Below are 19842 nucleotides of genomic sequence, written 5' to 3' on the forward strand. Positions count from 1 at the left end.
GACAATGGCCCCAAACACACAGCAAGGGTAACTAAGGAGTGGCTCCGTAAGAAGCATTTCAAGGTCCTGGAGTGGCCTAGCCCGTCTCCAGACCTGAACCCAATAGAAAATCTATGGAGGGAGCTGAAACTCTGTGTTGCCCAGCGGCAGCCCAAAAACCTGAAAGATCTGGAGAAGACCTGTATGGAGGAGTGGGCCAAAATCCCTGCTGCAGTGTGTGCAAACCTGGTCAAGAACTACAGGAAACGTCTGACCTCTGTAATTGTAAACAAAGGTTTCTGTACCAAATATAAAGTTCTATTTTTCTATTGTATCAAATATTTATTTCATGCAATAAAATGGAAATTAATTGTTAAAAAATCATGCAATGTGATTTTCTTGATTTTTTTTACATATTCTGTCTCACAGTGAAAATTACAGATCTCTCCATTCTTGGTAAGTGGGAAAACTTGAAAAATCGGCAGTGTATCAAATACTTATTTGCCCCACTGTACGTTTCTCTGAAGCCCAGTCCTATTTTCCAAAGTCATGGGTTGTTTTGTTAAATGTACATTTTTATTGTGGCTTGTACTATTATAAATAAAATATTAACAAACAAAATACTTTAACACTAAAACAAATAACAAGCAGCCCGATGCCAAATTGTTTTTATTCTCTGAAATGTAAATGCCTAAAAAGCCTTTAAAAATTGCAGATCATCATAGTACAATATATATATTTTTTAATTTATTGGATTTGATTTTGGCATGCAAAATGCATTTTGTTTATTTGTGGGGGTGGGGGGTTTAGACCTTAATGCTTCACCAAAGCACTTTCTAAGCCCAACCATTTTTCTAAGCACAACTATAACCACAGCTCCAGCCTCAAACATGGCAACATGTTCATTTAAAATCTGATTTTCTTTCAGCTGAATCCTGTGTGTTTTGGATATTTGCTTACAACAGCCTCCCCAAAACTACACCTTCTCTAGGCCGTGCTTCACCACGGAGGATCTCCAGAAATCCCAGCTTTGTCAGAAATTCCATCCGTAATCCATCTGTAGGCTGGACCTCGCAAAATACACCCTGTGAACCTGAGGAAGAAAGAGAAATGAAATACTCTAGGCTAATATCAATGATATTATTGAAGAATACTATCAGCCAGTCTGGAAATATGCTTAAAATCAGCGTTAGTTCACCGTTAGCTTTGAGGGCCGTTAGCAGGGCTGTGAGGAGGCTACGACTGACGCTACAGTCCACCAGTTCAGGAAGAGCCTCAAGCCTGAGCTGAGATGGGAAATGATACAGCAGGCAGTCTGGATAGTCCTGTTCTTCATGGAAATACAGCAGTGCCTCCTAGGGGTTTGGAGGAGAAAGTACAATTCAAGACAAGTCAGGATTAGATGTTACTATTGCACCATTAAAAAAGTACTGCATAATAAGTGTGGTTGTGTGTTTAGCTTTAACTCTTACCTTTGTTGCAGTATGTCCACTTGCTCCATGGGGACGTGAAGGATATTTGTCCCTCATAGCAGGTAGCCAGGTGGCCTGACATCGTTTGGCAAAGGAGCGGACATCCAAAATACCCACAGCGCACCCACATACACCCAGTTCATCCTCCAGAACCAAGCTGTACTCTGGGCACAAGGCCAGAGACGCACCCAGACACCTAAAACACAAACACACACCAGAAAGAGGCTGATATTTCTCATATACCTCAGGACTGCAAAACATTAAGGAATTAAATTATAGTGCAACCTGTTTTTCTTTTATTTTCTTACAGAATGTGTTTTCTCTTTATATAAAGTACCATTCAAATGTTTAGGGTCGGTACGATTTTTTAATGTTTTAGAAATGAGTCTGCACAAGTTCTCCAAGGCTGCATTTATTAGTAAGAACAGCAATATTGTTAATATTTTTAATTCATATTTTATTTTAATATATATTTAAATGAAATTTATTCCAGTAATGGCATGGCTGATTGTTGAGCAGCCGTTATTCCAGTCTTCAGTGTCACATTTTTTTTTTTTTGTAACATTATAAATGTATTTAATGTCACTTCTCAATCTCAGAAATCAGTGACCGCAATGAGAAGATATAGTTTGTGCTCAGATGGAGGCATCTACTGAGCAATAAAGTCAGAACATTTTATATAGGGGCTGTGATATGCTTGAGAGCAATTCTTGCCTGTCCCCAATTAAATCTGGATGAGAGATGGCAGCATCCTGGCTCCCTTTACCCCTCTGATGCAACTGACGCACCATTTGGTACAGCTCCACCTAGAGTTGTGAAAAATCAAAACAATGAGAAGAGTCAGAAATGTGTAATGAGGTTGAATCAATTGGTTACCAAGTGTGCTTGAGTCACCTTGTCTTTTTGCTGGAATGGCCGTATATTATAAAGTCGAGAGGTGGGGAACAGAGGGGGAGGGTGACTGAACAACTCACTGCTGGTCCCCACAGGCAGAAGCATCTGATTCACACCAACACCAGAGGCAGACAAAACAAGAACAAGACAGGAAAAGGAGGCTGAAAAAACTACAACAAATCAAAACCTAATATAATGTAATTTATAACTGAATCATTAATTATATCGTTCCTACCTGCACCTCTCCAGATAGTCCTCCTTTAAACACCCATGGCTCCACCTCCACACCATGCAGCTCCGCCCCTGAAGATGCTCCACACCCTGTGAACAATCCCAAACATCAAGTGTATCAATCCACTGCAGGAGCCAGTAGGTTTAAACAAATCTATTTGTGTTATTTAACTGTATACATATTCAAATGTGTCTTATTTCTGTCAGTTACAAGATTAGGTTTTAATGTGTCTGACACTGATGTCACATTTTTTGGTGCACCATATTTTTGATGAACCATATTTGAACATACTACTGTTTGAATAAACTACTGTTCAAAAGCTTAGAGTTGGTAAAAAGTTTTATATTTTTGCATTGGTCACTGAGGCCGCATTTATTTGATTTGAACATTATTGCAAATTAAAATAACGTTTTTCTATTTAATATATCTGAAAATCTAATTTATGCCTGTGATTGCAAAGCTGTGTTACGTGATTGTTTAGAAAATATTCTGATATGCTCATTCGGTGTTCAAAATTATTTTTATATTATTATCAATGTTGAAAACAGTTATGCTGCTTAATATTTTTGTGGAAACTGATGTTTTCCAAAACTCTTTATTTAATAGAAATAATGTACATAAATGTCACTTTTGATTAATGTTATGCACCCCTGCTAAGTAGAAGTATTTTTAATTTCTTTAAAAATATCTCACAGACCACAGAAAACCAGTGTAAACTAACATGAATCGGATTTGAGAGCTGCAGAGCAGCACAACATTTCTAAATATTTCTACATTTCTTTCTTTTCTTCACACAAAGCTAATATAGACTTCAGAAAACTAAATATGCAGAAATGAATATGCTACAGTGTATAGGTGCATGTTTGACACTCACAGTGGAAGCAGTTCTTCCAGGAACCTAGTGGAGAACCTTCACTCAGTATACGCCCCTCTGTGAAAGGAAATATACTTGTGAGAAGATGGGAGATGGGTTCTTCACTTTTTATTTATCACATGAGGGGAAAAGGCCTAATCAAATCATCCCTACTGTCTCTCACCTAGCCAGCAGATGAAAGCCTTGGCCACCAGCAGGGTGTTTCTCAAGTCCCAGATATAAGGGTAAAGGTCGTAGAGAACAGCCCTATTGATGCTGTTCACAACAGCACCGTGCAGTAAAGCCACATCATCACACGCAGCCAGGAAACGGCCCGCACGCTCCCGCCATTCCTCTACCTGAGAGAGCAAATATTTACAACAAAAACCTCAACCAAATACCACTTTCATGATGAATCATTGCTATAATCTCAATATCATCAACTTTATTAAAAAACAAATCAAATGACAAGTGAATTGATAGTGAATATATTTAATAAAAAGGATCTTTTCACCTTCTGTGGCGAGGCCTTCTTGCCATTGCCATTGACACTGACGCAGTGACAGTTGGCTTTGAGCCACGTGAGGTCCTGCAGCAGATTCTGAGCAGGTGGTCCATGTTCATGAGGCAGGTAGTACAGGCCTACAAGCAGCCGGACCTGGGCCTCGCTGAGAGGAACCCTCCCAGAACACAATCCCCTTCTAGAGGTCTTTTCATGGCTGAAGCTCCTGGAGACCTGGTTCTCCCCAGCTTTCAGATCCTGGCTCATAACAGGGTCTGCTGGGATTTCATCGCTAGCAAGAGCCCCTGTGCTCCGGGAAGAGGTTATGGGGCATTTGGGCTGGGCTCCACATTGATTGTCTGAGCTATCGGAGGACTTTGATTTAACAGAGAGCATTAAGGGCTTGAGATCTGTAGGCCTCACTTGATGTCCTAAAAGAAACAGTGAGCAATAATTGGACTCAAAATCAGATTCATGTCAGCACTTAAAACAGATTCTTTGTGACAATAATCAATAAGTATAAATTAAACTTAAAACTCAAGAACATTAGCTGAAACTAGCTGAAATAAAATAAGTTTAAGTACCAAAATTAGTGAACCTAACACTGAAATAAACAGAAATAAAAAAATACAATTGTAAAAATACAATACAACTAATTAAAAACAAAAGCACATAACAACATTACTAAAACTTAAACTAAAATGAAAATTCAAATAAAAAAAAAATTATAAATAAAAGCTAGTTACAAATATTACTAATTACTATACTAATACATAAATAGCACAAAAATGTTAATAAAATAATAATTTTAATAAAAATGTTTTTAGTCATTATTACATTTTATGAAATAACAAATAAAAAGTTAAATATTTTTTATATTTTTACTTTTCAAATGTACAAATAAATAGAGGTTTTTTTAAACAGATGTTTCAGGATGCTTTACCAGGGTGCAGAGGAAGGCTGAGCTCCTTCATCCAGTCTTGCAAGGCAGATGACAACGCTCTATCCACACTATAGGCCTCTTCACCTACAGAGGTTATGCTAGGTCAGCAAAGGGTAGAATATTTCTTTATACTTCTATTGAGTGCTACTGTATGTTTGTTCATTAAATGTTTAAACGCTTTACGTTTTTACATTACTGAATTTACAGTAGCAGGTGCTTTTATACAAAACAACTTACATTCCATTCAAGATATACATTTTATCAGATTTTGCATGCCCTGGGAATCAATCTCATAATCTTAACATATCTATATCCATATTTAAGCCTCTCTATCCTCCATTCTGCTCTCACCTTTCCCCTCCTCCTTTCCTTCTTTATACCAGCTTCCTAGGGTATGCAGAGGGATGAAATTGGCTTCAAATTCGCAGTTTGGATTTAGCAGCAGACCCCTCAGATGGGCCCTGAGTCCGGGGGGGCGGCCCTTAAAAGGCCCCAGGAAGACACGTCGGGAGTCATAATCATTAGCATGAAGGTTGTCCCAAATGAGGGGTGGCCTTCGAAGCACCGACTGGACCTCACCTAGTGATTCAGGACTCAGTTCCCGTGATATCACCTTATTTCCTATAGGAGAGCGATGACAAAATATGTGAATGTTAGAAATGTGGTTTCTCTAACAAACTGACTGTAGGAAAGTTTGTACTATAGGTGCTGATTAGTAAATTGTGCTCGCCCCAGGGTGTCAGTAAAAACACAGTACAGGATTCAAAACATTTCTGTCTTTACTGTTGAAAGTGTGTGTGGTCTGAAATAAACAAATAAACAAACAAATTACAATGATATAATTACAACATACATACATGGTATTTATCTAATACAATTCTTAGTTAGTCGCAATACTTAAATTGCCCTTTAGATGGCGCATTTAGCATGTATAACAGGCATTTGCAAATTCTCCGTGTGTATTATAAAGTGCTGGGTTATCGTTGTATATGAACAGGATTAAGGAGCCTATGACAAAGCAATATCTAAAGATTTGTTAACTAAGTTATGTTGCATCAGAGCAATGATACATAAAGAATAAGGAAAATAAATAACTTTATATGCACAATCTATTATATTTATGGTAACTACGGCAGCGTGCATTCGAAGAAATCTGAGGAGACAAACAACTCGATAATTTCTGTAAACAAAGCCGCAACATGGTAGGATAACCACATTAAATATCACACGGAAGTATATAGACTTACAATTTCGCATGAACGCACACAAACTAGGCAAACTTCAAAGATTAAGATCAGGAACTCTGGAACACTTGTTCATTCTCTTACTCCGCTCTCTGACAGGATAGGTCGGGAAGTTTCCAGCTTGCCACCTATCGTCCTTTCTCAACGTCACCACTAAAGTAGTCTCTGATTGGTTAGATCTCCTTAACATCGCCGCCCCCAAATATGCAGGGCATATTTGTTTCTGAATCTTAAGTTAAGAGCCTGTTGGTTTGACGTTGGTGCCATTCTCATCGGCAATCTCTGGTAGGTTAATGAGACGGGTAACAGGCCGCGTATATAGTCGACCCTTAACGTTGACCTCTGCAGACCTTACGTGTCCATCTGCTCCAGGGAATGTTTAGACCACTCTCCCAATTAACCAGAGGGCCCGTGGTAGTTGAGGGTCAACCAACATTACGACAGATCCAACTGCAAGGTTTTTTGTCTCTGCATGCCATTTGTGTCGTAACTGGAGATTAGGCAAGTAGTATCTCACAAAGCTTGACCAGAAATGATCAGTGAGGACTTGGCTTTGTCTCCATCTGCGTCGTCCTATGAGATCATTAGCAGGGTACGTCACTTGAGGTAGAGAGCTGTCTGGCCGCCCCATGAGCAGGAGATTTGGGGTAACTGGATCTAAGTCAGCTACGTTGGAGGAGACATATCCTAGGGGCTTACTGTTGAGAATTCCCTCTATCTCAATGAGCACTGTTTGAAGAACTTCCTCTGTCACTGTTTGTGCACCTACCACTGTACGGAGGGCATTTTTAAGGGATCGAATCTCCCTTTCCCAGATGCCACCAAAGTGGGGAGCATTAGGAGGGTTAAAGCGGAATGTGATTTTTTGTTTGGCGAGATGTTGTTGAAGCTCTTGGCTACAATTTGTTAGGGCTTCTTTCAGCTCTCTCTCTCCACCCTGGAAGTTAGTGCCTCGGTCAGACAGCAGTTCAGAGGGGGTGCCTCGGCGTGCAATAAATCTTCTCAGAGCCATAAGGAAGGAATCTGTGTCTATAGATGTGAGGAGGTCAATGTGTACACATCGAGTCGTGAGACACTTGAAGATTATACCCCATCTTTTTTCACAGCGTCTTCCTATCTTGATTTGGAAAGGTCCAAAGCAATCCATACCAGTGCTGTAAAAGGGAGGTTTGTGGAGTCTCAGACGTGCTGGAGGTAAATCAGCCATTTTAGGGACCTCAGGTTTAGCCTTCCACTTACGACATTCTATGCAGTTGTGTTGGGATTTACGGACTGCCTCACGACCTCTTAGTATCCACACATTTCTTCTCATTTCAGCAAATACCCGTTCCGGTCCTGGGTGACACAGCTTACTGTCATAGTCCTGTATGAGTAGTTTGGTTGCTGAATGGTGAGGATCTAGGACTATTGGGTGAATTGTCTGGAGTTCTAGACCTTCAGCACGACGTAGACATCCTCCAACACGTATAAGCTGACTGGATTCATCAAACTCTGGGGCTAAAGTGAGTAAGCGGCTCGTAGTTAATATAGGCTTACCAGTTTTTAGTTGTTCATATTCCTCTGGGAAGCTGTCTTGTTGGATATTTTGGAAGATGAGACGTTCGGCTGTCACATAGTCTTTAGCTGCAGGTGAACTTGAATGGTTTGAGTCACTTTGACTGTGCTGGACTGTGGCTTCAAGCAGGTCTTTCCAGGAACTGTAATCACTGAGGTTTAAGCGATTTGGCATTCTTGTGACTCCACAGAATACACCCTTTCTCCTTTCCACCTCATCCTCAGAGGTTTTAAGGATTGGCATAGTTGGCCACTCTGATTCGGCTTGTAGTAAGAATGGTGGGCCTTGACTCCATCTGTTTGGTGTCGCAAGCTCTATTAAACTGCGCCCCCTTGTGAGATCATCTGCAGGGTTCCTAGGAGAGTTTACGTATCGCCATTCATGTTGGTCAGTTAGGTCTTGAATTTCTGCTACCCTAGTCCCTACGAAGACTTTGTAGGTGCAGGACTCAGATCTTAGCCATGAAAGAACTGTGGTCGAATCAGACCACAAGACCACTCGGTCGATTTCAATGGCGAGTTCGTTTTCAAGCAGCTTTGATAGTTGGGCACCAATAAGAGCTGCACTTAGCTCGAGTCTAGGAACAGTTTGTTTGCGTTTGGGGGCAACTTTGGATCTGGCGATCAGGAATTCAAGCTGAGTTTTGCCCTCTTCATCTTCAGTTCTAGGGTATGACACAGAGCCGTATGCTTGTTCTGAAGCGTCACAGAAGATGTGAATTTGTCTTGTGACATTGGGTTTGTCCATATCTGCTGAAACATAGCAACGCGGAAGAGTAACTTCAGAAAGGATGGGGAGCTCATTCTCCCACTCGTTCCAGGCTTTCAATAAGTCTGTTGGTAACATGGGATCATCCCAATCTCTTTGTTTGTGCCACAACAGTTGGATCAGAATTTTAGCACGGGTGGTGAAAGGAAGAATGAATCCCAAAGGGTCATACTGGCTTGCTGTCACCTTATAAATGTGCCGGACCAGGTCTAATAGTAGGTCTGGTTCGTGATACTGGACGGTGTTTGTAACCAAGGAGGTCTGCGTCATAGTTCCATCTCAAACCAAGAGTGGATTCTTGAGGTTCAACTTTGTCATGTGATAGCCAAAGCTCAATGCTGTCTGATCGAGCCTCCCTAGGAAGGTGATCAATGACATTTGGCATATTGCAGGCCCATTGTCGAATCTCAAACCCACCACTGCCAAGGAGGCCACGCAAATCATCCACTAACTGTTTGGCATCATCCGGGAACCTTACGCTCTTGAGGCAGTTGTCTACGTAGAAGTTCCGTTCAACTGTGGATCTAAGGGTGTCATCAGGTTGTGTGTTGTCCAAAGCATGGCGCTGTACAGCATAGATGGCACAACAGGGGCTGCAGGTTGTGCCAAAGGGCAGCACTTGCCACTCATAAATACTGGGAGGGTTACGGGGTTCAAGATCACGCCAGATAAAGCGGAGAAGATGTTTGTCTTCAGGCAGTAAGCGGACCTGATGAAACATACCCTTTATATCGCCACTTACTGCGACAGTATGCTCTCTGAAACGCAACAGTACTCCCAAAAGGGAAGGGCCGAGTGCAGGTCCAGCAAGGAGGTAGTGGTTCATGTTTTGACCCTTGTGCTCAAAGGAGCAATTGAACACCATACGATTTTTACCGTTATGCTGAGCCATGTGGTGGGGAATAAACCAAGATTCTCCTCCAGTGATCACAGAGTCCATGGTGAGCTTAACTACATAGCCAGAATTCTCTAGTTTCTTGATTTCTTCATTGTATGTAGCTGCCTTGACGGGATCCTTTGATAGTCGTCGCTCTGTGCTCTTCAAGTTGGGCATGACCGAGTCCATAGTGACATGAAGGTGAGGCATATCAGCTTTCCTCAGCAGCGGTGTTGCATAGCGGTTTACTCCATCTACCATGATTCTGGTAGTTCTGGTTTGTAACAGGTCCATTGCCATTTGATCTTGTTTTGATCGTACAGACAGTCTCTCATTTTTGTGTGGGATGGCATCACCTTGCCAAAGTCTCTCCACATTCCGGAAAAGTTCTTCCATTTGAGGGTTGACAGATATATGCAAGCATTGCTGAGGGTGGAGCTGTTGTTGTAGAAAGCGTGTTGGGCCTTGTAATGTCCAACCTAACCTGGTTCTGATTGCTGCTGGACCTCCAGGAGGCCCGAGACGTACAGGTTCAATGGGTGTAATCAGGTGGGGATGATCTGCTCCTATTTTTTTTAGGAAAAAAAACCTAAGATGGCGGCGCGCGCAGTCGCAGCAGCTTCTCTCTCTCCCGACAAACCGGTGTTTTCGTGTTTTTTGTCTTGTAAGTCGCAATGTTTTTGCACATCTTCGTCTCGTCTACCTGTCTTTAAGCGCGCATACAGTCGTGAGTTTCTGCTCGATGTCGGCAGAACCACATTTTTAGAGTTAAACTCCGCGCACGCTGAAGAGCTGCGAGACCTCGGTCTGCTCCGAAGGCCTTCTCCATCACCGACCCCCACTACTGCATCTCGCCCACAGCGGAGGCGCTACAAGCGGCGTGAGAGGAAGCAGAAGAGGGGTAAGCGCGGAGGTATCCGAGCTAGGCTAGCGGCCAACCCACACAAGCCAGCTATCCCCACCATCGTACTGGCGAATGTACGCTCTTTGGACAATAAACTGGACTACATCCGACTACTCCGCTCTACTCAGAGGACTGTAAGAGACTGTTGTGTTTTTGTGTTTACGGAAACATGGCTTAACAACAGCGTACCGGACTGCGCCATACAGCTCGACCAGCTAACATGCTATCGAGCTGACAGAGCTCTCGTCGAGGGAGGTAAGATCCGCGGCGGCGGGCTTTGTGTTTACATCAATGATGCGTGGTGTCGCGACGCTGTTGTGGTCTGCAAACACTGCTCACCCCTGGTGGAGTTTATGATTATTAAGTGCCGGCCGTTCTATCTACCGAGGGAATATACAGCCATACTGCTCGTTGCTGTATACATCCCTCCCAGCTCCAACAACAACATCAGGAGTGAGGCGCTAAATGAACTGTACCAGCACACCAGTGAGCAGCAGACAGCCCACCCAGATGCCTTTCTTATCTTGGCTGGGGATTTCAATCACGCAGACTTAAAGAGTGTGTTCCCAAAAATTCACCAACACATAGACTTTCCAACAAGGGGAAAAAACACCCTGGACTTTGTTTACACCACCCAGAGAGGAGCTTACAAGGCCCTCCCCCTCCCCCACCTCGGAGCCTCAGACCACATCACTGTCATGCTAATGCCTGCATACAGACCGCTCGTTAAAGTCACCAAACCAGTTCACAAACAGATTCAAGTGTGGCCGGAAGGGTCGTCAGAGGCACTTCAAGACTGCTTTGACACCACTGACTGGAATATGTTTAAACAGGCTGCCACATACAACAATACTACAGACCTCCAAGAGTACTCAGAGACTGTTACTGCCTACACCTCCAAGTGCATTGATGATGTAACGGTCACAAAGTCCATCACTGTCCGGGCCAACCAGAAGCCGTGGATGACAGGGGAGGTCTACAGACTCCTGAAGGCTCGGAACGCTGCCTTTAGAGCTGGAGATGAGGAGGGCCTGAAGACAGCTAGGGCCAACCTATCCCGCGGCATCAAGGAGGCCAAGAGACAGTACTCCAGGAGGATAGCCCATCGTTTCAGCGACAGCAGAGACACGCGGAGCCTGTGGCAGGGGATACAGACCATTACGGATTACAAGCCCCCACCACAGACCTGTGACAACACCATCCCCCTGCTGAACGAGCTGAATGCCTTCTTTGCTCGCTTTGAGGCACAAAACAGCACCACTGCACAGAAGACTCCACCTCCTCCCGGTGACCAGGTGATGACGCTGTCCCCGGACAGTGTGAGGAGATCTCTCAGCAGGATCAATGCACGCAAAGCTCCGGGTCCTGACAACATTCCTGGGCGTGTACTGAGAGACTGTGCAGTGGAACTCACTGAGGTCTTCACAGACATCTTCAACATCTCACTAAATCAGGCTGTTGTCCCCACATGCTTCAAAGCTACCACCATCATTCCAGTCCCTAAGAAGTCATCTCCATCCTGCTTCAATGACTACCATCCAATAGCACTCACTCCCATCCTCATGAAGTGCTTTGAACGGCTAGTCTTGCACCACATCAAGTCTGTCCTCCCCCCCTCCCTGGACCCCTTCCAGTTTGCATATAGGTCCAACCGCTCGACCGATGATGCCATCACCACTGCCCTCCACCCAGCCCTCACACATCTGGAGAAAAAAGACTCATATGCCAGGATGCTGTTCATAGACTTCAGTTCAGCATTCAACACAATCATCCCTCAACAGCTCACTCACAAACTGGCCCAGCTGGGGCTCAATACCTCTCTGTGCAACTGGCTGTTGGACTTCCTGACCGGGAGACCTCAAGCAGTACGGGTCGGCAGTAACACATCCAGCACCATCACACTGAACACTGGGGCCCCCCAAGGATGTGTGCTGAGCCCCCTCCTCTTCACTCTGCTGACCCACGACTGCACACCATCACACAACTCCAACATTTTCATTAAGTTTGCGGATGACACGACTGTGGTGGGTCTCATCAGCAACAGAGATGAGACAAACTACAGGAGCGAGGTGAGCCGTCTGGCCGGGTGGTGCAGTGACAACAATCTCTCTCTGAATGTGAAGAAGACGAAGGAGATTGTTGTTGACTTCAGGAGAGTACACACTCAGCATGCCCCTCTGACCATCAACGGTGCGACTGTGGAGAGAGTGAGCAGCACCAAGTTCCTGGGTGTGCACATCACTGAGGACCTCTCCTGGACTAACAACACTGTAGCACTGGCCAAGAAAGCACAGCAGCGTCTCTACTTCCTCCGCAAACTCAGAAGAGCCAGAGCCCCGACCCCCATCATGGGCACCATCGAGAGCATCCTAACCAGCTGCATCACTGTGTGGTATGGCGCTTGCAACGCATCCTGCCGCAAGTCACTTCAACGAATAATGAGAGCAGCTGAGAAGATCGTTGGTGTCTCTCTCCCCTCCCTCAAGGACATATACAGCACCCGTCTCACCCGCAAAGCCCTCCGCATTGCAGGCGATCCCACCCACCCGACACACAGCTTCTTCAGTCTGCTGCCATCAGGGAGGAGACTGCGGAGTCTCCAGGCGAGGACCAGCAGACTGAAGGACAGCTTCATACATCAGGCTGTCAGGAAGCTGAACTCCCTCCCGTCCTTGCCCCCCCTCCCCTCCCCTCTTTCACCCCCATTTAACACAGCAACACACTAGGAACTCTGACTCTGTGACCCCCCCCACCCCCCCCACCCCACCGACCAACAAACTGTGACCGGCACCTGTCACTTGTGCAGCATTGGCTGATCACTACCTATCCAACATTGACTGCAAATTACCTCTTCGGATAGTCTGACAAAAAGCTATCCGAACTTGTCACTTTAACAGACTGATAAGCTCTTCTTGCACTACACTCATAACAAAACAAAACAAAACAAATCTGCACAGTTTTGTTTTTGTACATTCAACTGGTTTGCACTCCATCTATTCTGCCATGTGCCTTATGCACTTTATCTATCTCTCTTTTTTTATTTTCTACAATGTCCTCAGACTGATAAGCTCTTTTGCACTACAAATATATCTACACAGTGTTGTTTTTATTTAACTGGTTTTGCACTCTATCTGCCATGCGCCTTATGCCACTTATCGATCTAATTCTTATTTTTTTCTACAATATCCTCATTGTATATTTGTATAGTTGTATGTACATATGTTTAAACTGTATTTATCTGTATCTGAATGTGTTTAATGTTAACTGTATGCACCAAGGGTCTGAGAGTAATGCAATTGCAATTCTCTGTATGTATGTGCTGTACATGTGGAAGAATTGACAATAAAGCTGACTTGACTTGACTTGACTTGACTATTAGTAGAAGGGGACGTGCTTTGTGAATGGGCTGCAACGGAATCCCTGTCAGGTGTTGATATTTCTGCTGGAGCATTGCGATAGGGTAGGAGTGCTCAGCCAGGCTTAAGTGTTCAGAGGTAAAAGCATTCTGAATTTGGTAGCTCTGTTGAGGCTGTGATATCGAGCGTACCCTAAATGAAACGGAGGCCCCAACCAGTTTCTTGACATCTTGACGAATTGTTCTTAATGTTAGGTCCTCTGTCTGTCCCTTAAGCCCTAGTTTCTGAACTGCGGCTGAGAGTAGCATGGTTCTTTCAGATCCATCATCGAGCACTGCGTAGGTGTTTAGGGTTTGGTTCTTGTGTTGCAGGACAACAGGAATCACTTTCAGCAGAACATGCTTGGAACCTTCAGGCCTGTCCAGGTACAGGGTTTCATTTGTGGAACTCACCAAGCAGGTGCCCTCTGCCTGTGATCGGACATTAACCTCATGAAGGATTTGGAGATGTTTCCCATTACACAGACGACAAGGCTTCTTTAGGGTGCAATTTTTCGCTAAGTGGGACCGCCCACATTTCCAGCAACGGTGGTTGTCTTTGATCCATTTGATCATATCCTCTTTACTGAATTTCTGGAAGGTGATGCACTGGCTCAGGAAGTGTTCTGTACTGTCGCAGTATGGACACAACACTCTACTCTGTTCAAGTCTCTGGACTGAGTTGGACTGCCTTGAGTCTGACAGTACCTGTGTAACTGTGTTAGGGGTTTGATCAGATCCATGAAGAACAGTGGCAAGTCTGGACTTTACTACTGAGCCTGATCTTGGTGGCACCGTTCTACGTCTCTGCTCCTTTCTTTGATTTAGGTCCTCACAGTCTTGGCTCCAGGATTCAAACTTTAGCCACTCTGCTAAATCAAGCAGAGTGTATACTGTCCCAGACTGATAGGGCATGTGTCGTCTGAATGAGGCACGTAAATCTGGGGGAAGTTTAGTGAGCAGGCGGGCTACATGTGAACCACATTGTAATTCCACATTACCTTCAGGACCCAATGTCTTCAGAAGACCCACCAGAGCTTGAATTTGAAGGGCAAACCTATCAAAACTGGCTAAATCTCCAGGCTGAACATCAGGGGCATCCATGACAGCGGCTATTTTAGTTAAGGATAGATGGTGAGGTCTTCCAAATCTGTCAGTAAGAGCAGTCATCGTGTCTGAGTATGGCCTAAGGGAATTGAGGAATAAGTCTGCAATTAGGCGGGCCTCTTCAAACTTCAGATGATCTAAAAGGATCTGATACTTGAATAACTCAGTTGCATCATCAGGAAGCAGATTGTCAAGGGCCAACTTTAGACGAGCGAACTCGCTGGGGTCACGACGGATGAAACATGGAATGGTTGGTTGTGGGCCCCTGTAGGAAGTCTCTGGACATACAGTGTTCTGAGGCCGCCCCGAGAGAGAAGAATATGGCAGATTATGGGCAGTAGCCGGCTGTAGGTTTGACTTGAGGGCATATTGGTCTGAGCCTGGCTTAAAGGAACTCTCCCTGGGTGGTACTTGGGGTCTGCGTGGAGTAGGTTGTGGGATGTAGGGCACTGGACTTGGTGCTGCTGCCTCAGGTGGTTTATAAACGGTTCTAGGGAATGGCACTGGAGTAACTCTGATTTGCTGCGGTTGGGGTGCTGGTAAGGCTGACTGCTCTTCCATTAACTTCTTCATATCTTTGTGAAGGTTCTGTAACTGCCTTATTTCCTCTTTAAGGACCATTTGAGCTTCACGTAGTTGCATATTCTCCCTTTTCAGATCTTGAACCTCCAACCTGTGTTTAACAGATGTGAATAAAGACTCATCCTCTTGCAGAAAATGCTCCTCCCCTCCATCACTTTCATAGTGTGGTGTGGGGGACCACTGTCTATCAGGTTGTCCACCATCATGGGAATATGGCGTACTCGTGGCTCCAGCTGCGGCTTCAATGTTGTAACCATGTGGATACTGTATGGAGCTGGTTACAACTGGTTCAGTTGGTTGCATATGAAATTGTACCTCATAGTCTCTGAGATAAGTTGGAGGCTGGGTAATGCGTCGTGGGCGCACACTCTTGGAGGAATGTTGTTCTGACATCCTGTCTCTGGGGTAAGCACACTTTCCGGCTCGAAGGACCACAATGTAGGAAAGTTTGTACTATAGGTGCTGATTAGTAAATTGTGCTCGCCCCAGGGTGTCAGTAAAAACACAGTACAGGATTCAAAACATTTCTGTCTTTACTGTTGAAAGTGTGTGTGGTCTGAAATAAACAAATAAACAAACAAATTACAATGATATAATTACAACATACATACATGGTATTTATCTAATACAATTCTTAGTTAGTCGCAATACTTAAAGTGCCCTTTAGATGGCGCATTTAGCATGTATAACAGGGATTTGCAAATTCTCAGTGTGTATTATAAAGTGCTGGGTTATCGTTGTATATGAACAGGATTAAGGAGCCTACGACAAAGCAATATCTAAAGATTTGTTAACTAAGTTATGTTGCATCAGAGCAATGATACATAAAGAATAAGGAAAATAAATAACTTTATATGCACAATCTATTATATTTATGGTAACTACCGCAGCGTGCATTCGAAGAAGTCTGAGGAGACAAACAACTCGATAATTTCTGTAAACAAAGCCGCAACATGGTAGGATAACCACATTAAATATCACACGGAAGTATATAGACTTACAATTTCGCATGAACGCACACAAACTAGGCAAACTTCAAAGATTAAGATCAGGAACTCTGGAACACTTGTTCATTCTCTTACTCCGCTCTCTGACAGGATAGGTCGGGAAGTTTCCAGCTTGCCACCTATCGTCCTTTCTCAACGTCACCACTAAAGTAGTCTCTGATTGGTTAGATCTCCTTAACACTGACACTGAGTGTGATTTTTTTAAGGACACACTGAAAATGTCTCTCACCGGTCCAGATGACAGAGATACCAGGGAGAAGATCCTCCCCAACTGTCAGCAGGTAGGGAGACTTTGACACGCTAGGAGTGCACAGAGAACTACAGTACTCTAGAGAGAAAAGAAATAACAGCACAGTACTGTTTGGGGGAAAGAAGGAGAGAACAATGTAAGAAAACGCACAGAGAATGACAATGAGGTTTTAAGATGGGTAGAGCAGAGTCAGAACATCCAAAAATTTGTTTCTTCATTGAAACGGATTTGGAAAAGTTTACCATTATAGCATTCCATCACTTGCTCACCAATGGATCCTCTGCATTGAATGGGTGCCGTCAGAATGAGTGTCGAAGCAGCTGATAAAAGAGCATCATAATAATGCACAAGTAATCTACGCAACTCCAGTCCATCAAATAACGTCTTGAAAAGTAAAAGCTATGTGTTTGTATTAAACAAATCCATCATTAAGGCATTTTTAACATCAAATCATTGCTTCCTCAGGTCTAGTCTGAATCAGGAGAGAAATATGCACAGATCAAGCACTGCTCACAAGCGAAAACAGTAAAAACTGATATGAGACAAATATGTTGGTAAATTTTGATGTGAGAGGACAAAAGGGGATTAGTATACAACCCGAATTCCAGAAATGTTGGGACATTTTTGAAATTTGAATAAAATTAAATCAAAGAATTTCAAATCACAATATTTTATTCACAATAGAACATAGATAACATAACAAATGTTTAAACTGAGAAATTTTACAATTTAATGCACAAAATGAGCTCATTTCAAATTGATGCCTGCTAAGGTCTCAAAATAGTTGGGACGGGGGCATGTTTACCATGGTGTTGCATCTTTTCTTTTCAAAACAGTTTGAAGACGTCTGGGCATCGAGGTTATGAGTTTCTAGAGTTTTAGTGTTGGAATTTAGGTTATAGGATATAGGTTTCCACCTTCTGAAGAGCTTGTGGCCGTCTTTGACGTATTTTCCGTTTAATGATGCAACAAATGTTCTCTATAGGTGAAAGATCTAGACTGTAGGCAGGCTAATTCAGCACCTGGACTCTTCTACTACGAAGCCATTTCCAACAAGAATGTCAAATTTGGACTTGTCTGACCATAGAACACTTTTCCACTTTGAAACAGTCCATTTTAAATGAGCCTTGACCCACAGGACATGACGGCGCTTCTGGACCATGTTCACATATGGCTTCCTTTTTTTTTTACGCACTCTTTCACAGATTGGAGAGACTCTGCCCATCTTTACTTCTGAGAGACTCTGCCTCTCTAAGACATCCCTTTTATAGCTAATTATGTTACAGACCTGGTGTCAATTAACTTAATTAGTTGCTAGATGTTCTCCCAGCTGAATCTTTTCCAAATGTTGTGCTTTTTCAACCCTTTGTTGCCCCCGTGCCAACTTTTCTGAAACCTGTAGCAGGCATCAAATTTGAAATGAGCTCATTTAGTGGATAAAATTGTAAAATTTCTCAGTTTAAACGTTTGTTATGTTATCTACGTCCCAACACTTCCGGAATTCGGGTTGTATATTATGAATTTATAGATATTTTGGCCAGAAGCTATAGTTTAAATTTAAATCCCTCAATGGTTTGTTTGTTTCTTACAAACACAGTTTTTACGTCACAAGATGTTAATTGATGGACTTGACTATTGTGAAATACCTGTGGATTATTGTGAGTTTTTTATCAGCTGTTTGGTCATTCTGAGGGCATTCCTTTTTTGAACAATTGACGTAATGCTAAATTTCTCCAAATCTTATGAAGAAACAAAATCTTGTTCATCTTGGATAGCCTGAGGGTTAATACATCTTAAGCCAATTTAAATGTTTGTTTGAACTATTCCTTTAAGGTAATATTAAGTAAATATGTCACTTTATTAAACTATACTATATTTTTACTCCGTAATGAACCCAGTTGACATATTTATGTATTAGCTTACCAGTGGGACAGAATAGGAAGACAGATGGTTCCCCCAGGAAATGGAAGATCTCATTGGCCATGGTAACCTGGGCGTGAGCGAATGAGGAAAAGGCCTCTGTATCTGACTGGCACATGGAATGATCAATGTCATCAAATAGGAGGGCAAAAGCCTGACAGCCCAGGTCTGACACCTAGTGGTGAAATTAAAGAGAACAAGGCATTCATAAGCAAACATATACATATTAGTCAAACAGCAAATGTGTCTTTGATCACAAGAAAGCACAATGAAAATGAAAGGGAGATGAAGTGAGTTTGCTTACCTGTCTGAGTTTGCGTTTAAGCAGTGTGAGGTCACAAGAGCTGGAGAAGACGATGTCCTGACCCGGAGAAAGAGCGTAGACAAATGTCAGACCCCTCGACTCTGCCTCACATACCAAAGCTTTCAACTGAGCTGGAGACAGTGACAGAAAGATGGAGAGAGAATGAAAACGTCAAAGGTTTTGAGGTGTGATTCGGCCCTAAAAAAACACCAACATATAGTGCCATAATGGTGCCACATATACAATACTAGAATCACACTATTTTATAACAATACTCATGAGTCATTATTTGTTATACTGAATGCAAGAAAAAAAATTTTTTATATAGTTAATTATCTGAAAAAGGCATTTGGGTTAAGATATGAAATCCGAACACACAGCAGCAGCTCACACCAATAACTGAATGGCAAAATATAATCTAATACAATTAAGTTTGTATAATAATATGATTAGGTGCAATTTAGGAATAATATTCTTAGAAATAAATTTTAACAATCTCTGCTAAGATGACCAAGTATTTATATTCTGATTGCTCAGATTATGTTTTCTAGATATGAATATTTTTTGGGCAGAAATAATAAAAAATAATAAAAGCCTTTAGCTATAAAAAGATCAGTAAATTAAATTAAAATAGACAGATTAAATAAACACTTCAGCCCAGAGCTTCATTATACTGCAATTTGAATAAATACTGGGCATAATGAATACAACCTTCAAATTGGCTGTAATTAAGCCTCTCATTAAAAAAACACAACTTAACCCCAAAGATCTAGTTAATTACAGACCGATCTCAAATCTCCCTTTTCTGTCAAAGATACTAGAAAAGGTAGTATCCACACAATTATATTCCTTCTTAGAGAAAAAATGGTATCTGTGAGGAATTCCAGTCAGGATTTAGACCGTATCATAGTACTGAGACTGCTCTCATTAGAGTTTCAAATGACCTGCTTCTATCATCTGATCGTGGATGTATCTATTTATTAGTGCTACTGGATCTTAGCGGTGCATTCGACACTATCGACAACAACATTCTTTTGAATAGACTAGAACACTTT

At 42.8% G+C, this 19842-nt stretch overlaps 1 protein-coding gene across 1 annotated transcript in view; it reads right to left on the reverse strand.

Annotated features, from left to right (window-relative positions):
* Nucleotides 1-935: 935 nt before the first annotated feature.
* Nucleotides 936-19842, reverse strand: part of LOC306846004 (protein O-GlcNAcase-like) — a gene marked incomplete at both ends in the record, with an annotated part of 36196 nt that continues 17289 nt past the window's right edge. The window contains 14 exons of the mRNA XM_079379056.1: nt 936-1072; nt 1178-1334; nt 1452-1647; nt 2166-2257; nt 2346-2450; nt 2581-2666; nt 3452-3508; nt 3615-3789; nt 3945-4363; nt 4876-4959; nt 5227-5496; nt 16543-16641; nt 18487-18658; nt 18788-18918. Of these exons, the coding sequence (XP_079235182.1) occupies nt 936-1072; nt 1178-1334; nt 1452-1647; nt 2166-2257; nt 2346-2450; nt 2581-2666; nt 3452-3508; nt 3615-3789; nt 3945-4363; nt 4876-4959; nt 5227-5496; nt 16543-16641; nt 18487-18658; nt 18788-18918 (2180 nt within the window). The remainder of the gene's footprint in view (nt 1073-1177; nt 1335-1451; nt 1648-2165; nt 2258-2345; nt 2451-2580; nt 2667-3451; nt 3509-3614; nt 3790-3944; nt 4364-4875; nt 4960-5226; nt 5497-16542; nt 16642-18486; nt 18659-18787; nt 18919-19842) is intronic.

The sequence above is a fragment of the Barbus barbus genome (genome assembly GCF_936440315.1).
Source record: "Barbus barbus genome assembly, chromosome: 1".
NCBI lineage: Eukaryota > Metazoa > Chordata > Actinopteri > Cypriniformes > Cyprinidae > Barbus > Barbus barbus.